The sequence below is a fragment of the Boleophthalmus pectinirostris genome, unplaced genomic scaffold (genome assembly GCF_026225935.1).
Source record: "Boleophthalmus pectinirostris isolate CB_2022bp ecotype Guang Dong unplaced genomic scaffold, ASM2622593v1 HiC_scaffold_8, whole genome shotgun sequence".
Classification (NCBI taxonomy): domain Eukaryota; kingdom Metazoa; phylum Chordata; class Actinopteri; order Gobiiformes; family Gobiidae; genus Boleophthalmus; species Boleophthalmus pectinirostris.
Window position 1 is genome coordinate 20869998 of NW_026571515.1, and position 13065 is coordinate 20883062.

The 13065-nt window shown below is 38.3% G+C and overlaps 1 protein-coding gene across 1 annotated transcript in view; it reads right to left on the reverse strand.

The window, feature by feature from the left end:
- agrn (agrin) overlaps nt 1–5490 on the reverse strand; it is a 434659-nt gene extending 429169 nt beyond the window's left edge. Inside the window, 2 exon segments of the mRNA XM_055166184.1 lie at nt 2048–2309; nt 5112–5490. Coding sequence (XP_055022159.1) covers nt 2048–2309; nt 5112–5297 — 448 coding nt within the window. The 5' untranslated portion in view covers nt 5298–5490.
- Nucleotides 5491–13065: the final 7575 nt, after the last annotated feature.

The window sequence follows — 13065 nt, forward strand, 5'->3', positions numbered from 1 at the left end:
AAAGTAAATCAATGGGATACATAAAGGGGTCATAGTAGAAATATATGCATAAAGTACTTTTCTATTATAATGCTTAAATGCATTTTTGTAAGTTCATATTAAATTGCATAATGAGAAGATGTTGAATTTGTCATGAATCAGCACAATAATAAACTGGCAGCGGCGGCAGAGTGTCTGGCCAAGATGGCATTCAACTGAATGCAGTTTGAAGAGAGCTGGCATAACCAAAACAATTTGCCTGGTGAATCCAGAATGATTTCTTTGTATTTTTATAAAGATTGATATCTGTCTGGTCCCCACGCCCTTCCTTGCGTCTGAAGTCCGGCCAAATGTGATCTTGCAATCAGATTTGTTTTTTTTCAGTGATGCATGTAAAATGAAGGCGCTCATTTGTCACCTATTATTTACAAATAAAATCTAATTTATCTCACTTTAATTAAGATTAACAGAGTTTGGTGCATTGCTTATTGATTCTACAGAAATCCACACTGTTACAGCCAGACCGTGCGTGTGATTGGCTAATCCACCTGTCAATCGCACTCATTTGAAAACTGGGAGATTTACCTGTAACCACACTCATCTTTGTAAAGTACTGAAGAAGTGTGTATTCTGGATCCCAGGCTACTAAACAATACTAACCTACAAGAAAACCCAAGTTTAGCAAAGCCTAAATATAAAGCACTCAACCTAACCAAATAACTTCCTTACAAAATATGGTTAGACAACTTGTTTTGACTTATCTTTTGATGGCCATCAAAATTAAAAAAACTTTCCGAGTGACAAATTCTTCTTTATTATCACTCCAATAAAGTTACACAATAATTAACCTATTAGTACTGGCTGAAAGTATGGGAACCTGTCTCTCAAACTGTTGGCTACCTGTGAGTTATAAAACAGCCTGTCTACAGGGTGCAAGGGTCAGAGAGCAGCACTAAAGCAGTGTCCTAAAGGTGTTTTCCGGACACACCCACCTGCAAGGACAGGCTGAGAAGATCTGACCCCAACGCCCCTGGCTATGCTTTTGTGAAAACTGTTACTGCTGCTGTTCTGAGTCAACAAGAGTCAGTAAGCATGACTGTACAGCTTGGGTTCAATACAGCATAACTTCATGGCGGTGCATACCAGTGAGTGAATAAGAGTGAAAGATTGAAAAAAGGACATAAGAAGAAAAAAAAAGCATTGCGTGCCATTTTTTTCAATGATAAATTGTATGATGTATGTATTTGTATGATGATTCACTGTGTTGCAGAGTTCAGAACACCAGTGGTAGTTCTGAGTCAATGCCATACCCCATTACATTACATTATCGTAATAAAGCACGATGAAAGACTTAATTCATAATGAACAAATAGTTTATTAAGAATGAGTCCAGCTTAGTAATTACTTAATTAAGGGGTTAGAATTAAGTAGTATCAGTAATCGTAACTTCTGTGTTCATTATGAGTTACGTCTTGCTGGTAATAGTTTAGAATTACACTGTTTACAGCCTTAATAAAGTGTTGAATGAGATTACTTGGTTGTTAAATAGGTAACACAACACAGATGTTTTTTTTTCTTTTTCTTTTAAGCCAACAGAAAGTACAATCTCAAACCCTGACAGTATCTGTTTCTGTGTATTTATAAGACTGTATTGGAATAAAGGATACTTGTGTGATCCAACAACACTGCACCCAGTTACTTCACATTGAGTAGAGTAAATTGAGAACAGGAAATTGTGTTTTTAAAAATACCATTTAGGGCTTTAAATTTCAGTACAAAAAAGGATGACCATATTTATTCAATTTAGCCGTTAAACTGCAGTATGGCCAATAATAAACAACAAGACACTCCAAATAAAATCAGGCACCATTACAGGTCATTCATCAATTGCACAAAAGTTAAACTGATAATATAATCTACTATCTGTCTTTTGGGCCTCTGGATCATCCTTCTTATCCATCTACTTCCATCACATCACACACGTCTAACTCCACATGAAAAGTCTAGCTCAGATGCACCTGCCACACTATGTTAGCATTCACGCTCCTTGGTTTCTGCAGTTTCCTACCTTCCACGCAGTGCTCCACATCCTCCAGGTTGCGCAGGGTAATCCTCATCAGGCTGGAGTTGAGCATGAGTTCGTTCTTGTGTTCAGGGCCCATGTACTCCGGGGCTGGGTTGAGGAAGAAGATGCGCGTGTCTCCTGTGGATACCTGGTTGTCACAGATGCCGGGGTTACCGAATCCGCCGATCATCACCTTGTTTCCTCCGTCCAACAGGATTTCACGGCTCACGGTGGTTTTGCCTTTCAGATAACGCCACACTCTGACCTGTAGGAAATATACAACAAAAAGTATTACAACTTTGTAGAACTTTTGAAATGTTATAACATTTTTGTTAAATCGCTTGTCATTCTTTATGCTTCTATACTAAAACTTAATTTCCCTTGTGGATCAATAAAGTTTATATGGACGCAATAGCTCACACATCACAGTAAGTTATAATAAGAAAAAAATATAAATTGTAGTAATACATTCAAACATAGAAATACCAGATTCCCAAAATTATAACTTAATATAATTCTTGTTATGGGTAGTTTTGTATAGGTCTTTTGTATAGAAACTTGCTAATAGCTTTTTTTGGCAGTAAAGGTATATGAAAATTAGGACTAAACCTGGAGTAAACTCAAAACTAAAACTGGTCTAGACCAGGACTAAACAAGGACTGGAACAGGACTAAGCCAAGTCCACATTAAGACTAAAATGGGCTAAATTTAGGAACAGATATCAAGTGTGAATGTTCCCTTAGTTAAATAATAAACAAAAATAGATTGACAAATGGCCCAATGCATTATATTCACCAGTACAATTGTATAATCCGTTTGACATTATAGAAAGAAATACTTGCTTGAAAATTGGCTAATGTTACAAGGAAAATGTTTTTTACCACTACTTTTAAATCAGACAGAATTGCAATAATAGGTTTAATCTGTGCTCTAAGTGTCAAATTCTACTTTTTTTCTATTACTGTGCAGAAAAATGTAACTGAGTAATGCAATAAATCTAGCACAGCAGACAATTACACGATACGATACTGATAACTAAGCCCTATTACACAGACTTCATGACAGCACATTGAGCGGTGTGTGTGTTCTGTTGAGTCATGATAAGTTTGGCCTTCCTCTGCACTTCCCTCTCAAGTCTGCCTCACTCTGGAGCAGTGCACGTCTAATCTGCCCCATTCATTCAGCTGCAGACGGGAAACCAGTGTCCGCTAACTCTGAGGAAAGGCTCGCTGACCAAACACTGCCTGTTTATTTTGACAGATCATAGAGTGGTGCACCACAAGAGAGCGGCGGAGTGCTAAAGGACTTTTACAATAACTGGGCCTGGAACAGGGACAGAGGCAGGCGGCTTCCTTCAGGCAAAGCATAGGATTGTGTTTCACTACAGCTACTATGACTCAGGAGTTCAAATTTGAGAAAGAATGTGGCTGTAAGGCACAAGTTAGCAGGTGACAATGAATATACGGTCTAACGTAAAAGGCTAACCAAAATTGAAATCTTATCTCGTTGATGGTATAGAGAATATTGTATATCAAAGAACATGATACCAATACAAAAATAAGCAAGGACACGCGATTTTAAAGTTAAAGGTTCACTGCACAACTTCTGTGGTGGAGGGTCCGCTACATACTTGTCTTTATGGAGATGTTATTGCTTTCACTGGAATGGTCCATGGTTTGAGATTAAACATATCTATTTAGTTATTCATTATGGGTGTTTCTATTGCTCAAAAACACAATAATTCCTTCTGTAAATAGGGGCGCCTCCCCACAGATCGAAACTGTAATGTAGTGTAGTGCTGTAACCTGCCTGTGATCAATAGGTTTAAGCTAAACTGTGGATACATTCTAGAGAAAGAAATAACATTTCCATGGAGATAGCAGGCGGCGGACCCTCCATTAGAAATGCTGTGCAATGAATGCACTTTTAAAACACTCCTGACAAAAGTTTTAAAAGATTGTTGTATAAAGGTGCATTATATAACCTTTCTGATTGAGGGTCCACTACCTCTCTGTCTCCCTAGAGTTGTCATTGCTTTGCCTGTAATGTTCCACAGTATGATATTAAACTATCACCATGCAAGTGGCAATAACAGGTCAAATACAAGTTACAGGTCAGATCTGCGGAGTGGCGTCCTCACTCACAGTAAGAATGTAGGTTTTTGTAAGAGTATGTTTCAGCAATAGAAACACCTGGACTGAATAAATGCAAGATGGATCTGTATACTGTGAACCATTTTCACGCTATTAAGACAAGTAGATGGCAGTCCTTCAACCAGAAAAGTTACATGCTGCACATTTAATGAATCAACCTAGATTAACTAAAGTAAATGCTGAATAATTTATAGGCACTAAATTGACTTTCCTGGACTAAAATTGGTTCTGTGCATTACACCACAATTCATAAGAGCATCCATAGGTCCTAACATGGGTATAACTATCGGTAATCCACCATAAGAGCTATTAGTGACACAGCCGCTGGGGAGTAGTAGACAGGAGCAGAGATTTTAATCATACAAAAGAGCCGCAGCCAAGGGCCACTCAGGGGCCACTTTCCTGCTGCAACATGTTGAGGATGACTGCATGCTTGTTGGGCCACTGTAATAGATGTGTAACTAGTCCTAAGTGAAATAACTCTTGAAGCACATATATTGTCCAATCAGCTGCAGAATTTTCTTTTTTGTTGTTTTGCATGACGTTATAAGCAATAAGATCCATTTGAAAGTTAGGTCACTGCAGTCATAGCGATCTTATTTTATAGTCCCACATTATTTGTGTAGGTCGAGTGAACTAAAATTGTTTGCAAAGGAAAATGTAATTCTGATAGCCTAGACAACTGGCAAAAACCTTAATTTTTGTAATTGTATTATAGAGTAATATCCATAGCCTAGTTGTGTAGTTGTTAAAATGTTATAATAAGACGTGTAATTGTGTGCTCATCAAATTCCCAATAAAACAGTACAGTGTCTGCGGAGTTTTATCCGTGCAAATAGCCCGAGTTTAGCAGAGGCAGGTGTCTCCTCCTCATGTGCACTGGTTGTGACTTTTGAATGGCTGCTCACTCTTACCTTGCACGAGTACGTGTTGTGTACCGGGTCCACGTTAATAATCTCGTCCACAGTTCCCGTCAAAACTATGTTCGCCTCATCCTCCCGATCCTCCAGGTTCCTCTCGGGGCAACTGGCTCCGCAGTGTCCACTAAGAGCGACTAGCAGTCCGGCCACGAGCAGTGCCGCTGTCCGCTGGGATCCCATGGCTGGAGAAAGGAGCAAAAAAAGTTTCACTCCGCGCAAAATCTGTTTACGCTCCAACGAGTGTTTTGAAAGCACAAACTATCAGTCACAAAGTCCGTGTAGTTGAGCGCTCGTATGAACTTAGCTAAGGGCGAGCAGAGTGCTTGTTCACGCTGCAGCCCAGATACAGCATCTGTACCCCGGCTACGGTCCGAGCGTGTGCGCCGCCGCCGGCTGGAAGTGGAGAAGGAAGAGAGGAGACACCCGGAAGGAAGAGGAAGGCCCGGGAGCTGTGTCTTTAGGAATGTGCCGCTCTCTCCCTCTCTTTTCCACCGTTCCTCTCTCTCCTTCAGATTTGCATGCGATCTGAATTGCTGATCCCACAAGTGGAGTGAGGAAGGTGCTGGAGGGGCTATGGAGAGGCGCTGAAATTACGCGCTAAATGTGGCTGTCCTGTGTCGCCCCCCATTGGACGCACTGGGTCCTCACGCTGATACTACCCTAAATTTAGGCTATTTTCGCACATTAACTTTCCACTTTCTACGTCAAATTGTGAACAGATTTTGTTTAGAAATATAAATAACCCTGAATATGAATTCCCCAAATTAATCAAAGTTGTACTGAAGCCTAATAAGCGGGGCACAGTGCACAAGCCCCTTCTAGAGTTGGCTGATCTTTGCAAATAACCACAGAGATGTATGAATTGTCTTTATTTATTTTTACCAAAACCAATTAAATAAATAATAAAAGCATATATTACTATTAATTATTAATTAATATTATATTAATAAAAAATAATGTATTATTATCATTGCAGTAATAATACTTAATAATAATAATAATAATAATAATAATAATAATAATAATAATAATAATAATAATAATAATAATAATGCAGATTTTGCCAAAAAAAAAAAAAATCTTATATTAAATTTTGTTTCAAAAGGGGTGGTTAATGTGCCAAATTATTATTATTATTATTATTATTATTATTATTATATATATTTTTTTTTTTTCAAATTAAGTAGCTTTAGGGCAGAGAGTTGAAGAACTGATTCAAATTTCACTGAACTCTGAGTTTGTTTGTGCAAATGGGAGCAATTTGTAAAAATTCAAGATTTCCGAAATTCTGAACCATTTTTGTTGCTTCACTGCTCAGACACCATTAGACGTGTGTGAAAAATTTGGATAACTTTTGATGTTCCACCCTTTGACATAATGTGTTTCCAATAGACAGCATTAGTGTAATAGTATTTTTTGGGTGAAGTTTGTAAAGTTGGTGAAGAAAAAGATACAAGAACAATGTTCTGCTTTTTTTTTTTTTTTGTGGATAACAAGCTATACAGTTTCGGAAAGCTCTGGCACATTCCTACATCATGGCGAGGGTCCCTGGTCATTACGGGCAAGTCACATCGTTTCATTTCACTTCCCGATCACTAGGAGCATCGCTTTGTGATACTAATAGGCCCTTCACCAGCTTCTGGTGCTTGGGCCTAAAAACGTTAAACACAAAAATGTTGAACCGAAACTGCACATTTTTTAAAATGATAGATTATGTGAAAATCTCATTTTGTCTCGATCACACGGACCTAATCTTGTGTCTGATCTTTTTTTGTCAAATTTGTGTCTCAAGCAAGCAGGTGGCAGGTTACAGGTCAGATCTGTAGAGATGCTAGCCAGCTCACTAACAATACACTGTATTTGAGCAAAAACAGCACCTTTAATTGAATAAATGCAAGAAGTTTAATACCATACCATAAGTTACATATAGTACACTTAACCCACATAGACTTTTAATATAGTCTTGAACTGTACAATGCTTGCAGAACTGAATGTGTCTTCTCTTATTTCAGATGAAGATGCTGGTGGTGCTCATGAATTTAGGCCATGAGTCAGGCCATGCTCCAGCCGGATAAGGAGTCAACATGGTGTCTTGCATGAAACGTCTTCTACATGCTCTACTGGATGATCTATGGGGAGGTTTTTGCAGACTCGATAGACTCTAAGATTAGAAATCATAATAAGATTTGGTTTCCTGATTCTGGGCAAATGATCTTTGTCATTTACAGCTATAATACAAAAAAACAGCACTAAAACTGTGTTCATCTGCCAGCTGGTCATTTTCTGCTCAGTGTAAATACAACATTTAATTACTTTCATTGTTAAAAGGTTCTATATTATGCAGAATTTTCTCTTGTGAACTATCATGTTATGTTATTCCCTCGTCGAAAACATACCTGGAGTTGTGTTTTGTTTCGTTCAAATGCGATTGATTAACCCTTTATTATTAGTCTGTCTATATCTCCAAAGCTCAAAATGCTCTGTTCCACCTTGTGCAGTTTAAGTTAACAGCTACCTTTAAATCTTTAGCTCAGTAGAGATTGGAAATTCTAGCACTGAAATCATCCAAATTATTCTAGTGAAGGTGTATGGAGTTTAAAACACAGTGGAGCACTTCTTGTATTACCACTTCATGACATCACAAGGTGGAATTGGGTGTTTAAGACTATATATTGGTCCACATATATTCACATTTGACTATTGTCATGTCGACTCTACTGACATTTAGGCATCAGTGGAGTGAAACTAAATGTTATCCAGCCTAACAATAAAACTGAGCTAAAGAAGCATAAACACATCATAACTCCATAAGACCAATACAAACAATATTCATGCCTCATTAAAAAGTATAATATGTAGGATTTTAGGATAGAGGTGTTTATGTATGATCCTGAAAACGAATTTTATCTTTTCCCCTATTTTCATAAAATGTTATAGGCCTATATGTAAAGAATATGGAATCCTATTGTACCTTCTTTACAGCTACAGACTTAAACTAAACTAATCTAAAGCTAAACTCTTATAACTGTCTAATTTTGTTGGTTTATTTTGCTATAACTGTTGCCCATAAAGTTGAAGCTATATCTACATTTTGTTTTAAAATGTCTACTCATGACAGTGACTAACTGAGAAGAATGAGACCTGCACTAGTGTAATTACTTGTGTGATTAGATAGTTTAAAGCAAAATAAGTGCATCTGTATAGAAAACAGTATATTTGCTCTGAAATAATGCAGCATAAATGTGACTTTAATGCTCTTGAATCTTTTTTTTTTTTTTTTTTTTTTAACTTGAGGATTCGTACAAGTCTACACCATGGAAATCAACCGTGAGTATTTGTTAAATCAGACTTAAACATTTAACATTTAAGACGTACTGTCCTCTTGCAGCCCCTTGTGGTGAGCACCTGTATGACGAGGATGGGAAGAAGCTGACTCCTTGTATCCCTGGGCCCTGGCTCACTCCAGCCACCATGGCCTGTTACCTGGTAGCAGCCAACATCCTGCTCGTCAACCTGCTCATCGCCGTCTTCAAGTGAGTGCAGTCCTCTTCTGTTACCTATGCAGAATAAGAACATAGATAGCATTTCCCAATATCAATAAAAATGTTAACCTTTGTATCAAAGTATTCCTTATTCCAAGACTTACAAGCACTTGAAACTTTAATTGTGACCCAATGTTGGTAAAAAACCTGGTTTAGATGTCCCTTGGTACCCAGGAAATGGGGTGCGGCTGGCCAACCAAAAGGCATGCAGGTGCACACATAATAATTAACCACTCTTTTTGATCATTCATTCATTGCAAAGTCATTATCAATGAAAGGCACTTTAAACCAAGCATTTGTTGACATAGAATATTTACAGTAAAGTTGCTATTTAGAGTTCTGTTTTATTAATTGTGAACCCTCCATTTCCCACAATAACACATTCTTTGAGGTGAAGTGAATCTTGAAGCAGATGTGGAAGATCCAGACACCGCCCCATTCTTCCTCCTCCCCTCATTATTCTCAGTCACCTATACATCTTCCAGAGCTGATCGTTCAAGTGCTGTGCCAAGAAAAGACAGGAGGGGGAGCTAGATGAGAAGGACTGCCGCCTCAGTGTGTATAATCTCTAAATTACACTATTATAATCAGCTAAATCTAGACTAATAATAGGACAACTGTTTGTCAAAAGGGCACAGAATTCAATCCAAGAAGGTTTTGGATGGGAAATAATAGAGCATAGATTTAAAACATGAGTATGATGAAAGCTGTTTTTATTCCCAGAGCTGAGACCGAGTACTTCAGGAAGGACAACGAGCAGCAGTCGTCCAGTGATGAAAGCATCAAAGTCGCATCAGCGCGGACAGACTTTCTGAACATGGGGATTCCACTGGTCTCACTATAAAACATATAAATAGACATAACTAACCTGCTAGCCACTGCATTCCTACTATGAAGTGAGCATGGACGCGCTAAGATACAAATATGAACTATGAAGCTTCAGCGATCTTAATTTGGCTGGAGCTGAACACCATGGGTGTCACACTGGCTTAGTCCACTTTATACAGTCTGTGGGTCTCAGGTAGCCTTAACCCTGATCTGTCCTTCGGCAGAATGGAGAACATATCTTTGCGTCTGGAGAAGGTGAATGAGCGGGAGAACACGATAAAGGCCTCACAGCAGACCGTGGACCTGCGCCTGGCCCAGCTGGAGGAGATCCATGAGAGAACGGCCGTGGCTCTGGGGAAGCTGGCTGGAGTGGACAAACTGGAACTGACGAGAAGTTACTCAAGTAACACGTGTGTGACCCCTCCTCCTCCTCTCTTAAAGAAGAGAGGGAGACGGGGACAACAGAGCAAACAGAAAAGGACCAAAAGATGACTGAATACAACGATATGTAAGAGTAAATGGTTCAATAGTGGTCTTGACTAGATTTTAAGTCAAGTCTCCTACTTGTATCTCTCCACCTCCTTCCAAGCAGCTCACCAAGGGTGAGTGTTTCTTGTGACCACTAAAATTAGTAGCTCTCTGGCATTTTCGTTTTATACAGCAGCTCACCAGAAGAAACAGCTTGGAGAACCTTTTTTGAAGTTGAATAAGTTCTGATCAGGGGTGTATGATATGGGAAAAAATGTATCCCTAATATTAATAATTAGTATTTTGTATTTAAAGTTATGGTTTCTTCATGAAAAGCAAATGAATGACTTAATAAAAAGGTTATAAACAAGGTTCTTGAACAAAGACAAAGGCACATTTTTAAATTAATGCTTCTAACTCCTATACCATTTTAAAGGGCCCAAATCAGACCATTTTCTGACTTATGCTGTAATCCCATTTCCTCATCAATAACATACCTGGAAGTTTTTTCGGTTTTATTTTTGTGTTGTTTTGTTGTTATATCATTGACACATAAACCAATCATATTTAGGCTGAATTCTTCTCTTAAACAAAACCTCTTGTGATGTTATGTCGTAATACAAATTACTCCACTGTGTTTTTAAACACCTTCACAAGAATGATTTGGATATTTTCTGCTCTAGTATTGCCAATCTCTATTAAACAAAAAGATAAAAAGTAGCACTTAACTCTAAAAACCACCACCACATGACATCAGAAGGTGGAACAGAGCATTTTGAGCTTTAAAGATGTAGACAAGCTAGTAATAAAGGGTTACTCAAATGTGTGTGATTACGATAAAGGCGGCAGGTTTTACACTAAAGCAACCCTCTCCATTTGACCAGGCTGGGGACTGGCACAGAGGGATACAGCACCCTCTGTGGCTGGATTAGACCCACCGCCCGTGCTTTTGTAAGGTTAGTACATTAGTAAGTGTGTGTACATACTCACCACAAACAGCAGCCTCTGGGACCTGTGAAGACTAGTTTAAAAGTTTAGGTAAAACAGTTTAGATCTGCAATGAGAAGAGATTTCAGAAGAGTTAAAAATCATCAAAATAACACACAAAATGGCAGTAATGACTCACAACATTAGTAAGAGACTTAACCTTGTGTTAAATTACAGTGTTCAGATAGAAATGTCAACATATTTCAAACTGGTTTAAGGTTAAAATGAACAGACCATGCAAATCTGTGGAAGAGTTTCAGAGATTAGAATATCCAGTATTTCAGTTCAGTGCAAGGGTTTGGACCAGAGCCATCACACTCTAAACCAGTTTAAATCTGGCTCACATTTAGACCAGTTCAGACCAAACCAAATAAAAAACACATTCAAAAACCCAAGATTGTCAGTTCAGGCCTGGTTTTAATGCTAAATGAGCAGAAACAAAAATCTGTTAGACCTTAGTTTAGAATAACCAGTATTACAGTCCAGTGTAATGGTTAGGACCAGAGCTATTACACTCAAACCAGTCCAAATGTAGGCCACGTATATACCAGTTCAGACCAAACCAAATACAAAACACATTCAAAAACCCAAGATTCCCAGTTCAGGTCTGGTATTAAACTCTGAATGAGCAGAAACAAAATCTGTTAAAGCTGTGGAAGTGTTAGTTTAGAATAACCAGTATTCCAGTTCAGTGCAAGGGTTTGGACCAGAGCCATCACATTCCAACCAGTCCAAAGCTGGCCCACATATAGACCAGTTCAGACCAAAATAAATAGAAAACACATTCAAAAACCCAAGACTGTCAGTTCAGACCTGGTTTTAATGCTAAATGAGCAGAAACAAAAATCTGTTAAACCTGTAGAAGTGTTAGTTTAGAATAACCAGTATTTCGGAGCAGAACTATTACACTCAAACCAGTCCGAATTTAGCCCACATAATATACCGTTCAGACCAAACTAATTACAAAACACATTCAAAAACCCAAGATTGTCAGTTCACGGCTGGTTTTAAACTAAATGAACAGAAACATATATCAGTTTAACCTGTGGAAGTGTTAGTTTAGAATAACCAGTTTTCAGTTTAGTGTCAAGGTTAAGACCAGAGTTATTACACTCAAACCAGTCCAAATCAAATACAAAACACATCACATTCAGTAAGCCAAGGTAGGTCTCATGGTCTGAACCAGGTCTGTTTGGAATTAAGCAAAGTAAAAAAAAGATACAAAACAAAACAAAAAACAACAACAACAGTTAAACCTGTGGAAGTGTTAGTTTGGAATCAGGGGTTTCAGTCTCAGACCCATATGACTATCATGTTTTACCAGTTTTTAAATCTGGTCCACATTTAGATCAGATCAGACCAAGGAGATCACGTGTGCCAATGTTTAGAATCTGGCACACACCAGTTTAGGCCCAAACCCAAAGCCTTAGAGAGTAACATAAGAATCTTCAGCATATTCAGATCTTGTTTTCAGATGATACAAGGTTCAGAGAACCTCACAAATAACTACTGGATTTAAGTCTGCATGGACAGATGAGCAGCAGGGAGAAATCATCCCTTTAAGATTATTTCAGTCACAAACCAAATGTTTAAGTGTTTGGGTCTGAACCATTGCACACAGTCCATGTGTGGCCCACTCTAGACCACAAAAGTCACAAGGGAAAAATGAAAAGAACACAAAAGATCTTCAACCCTTGGACAAAAACAACAACTGTCAGAATACTCAAAGCCTCTAAGGTATGTATATGATCCTCCATTAGTACGGTGGTTGAGTGGTTAGCACTCACATGTACAGCAGCAGCTCACTGCTCCTGGGGTTGCCTCAGCAACAGTTGATTGATGATAAATGGGTTAAATACAAAGAGTGAATTTCCCTCAAAAGGGATTAATAATTTTAAAGAAAGATGAAGTTTACTTTATCAGGTTTGAACGTTTCTCCATTTGGTTCCATCTTGTGAGATTTTCTCAGCATCCAAGGTTTGTCTTTCCTTCCTATAGAGTCCCATGATCAACATTCATTCAAACTTTTTTGTGCCAGGTTAGACTCCTTTCCTCCAGATTAGTCCCAGGACATGTTTGATAGTGGGCTGTCCGCAATACAATAAATTTTTCAGAAATAATGG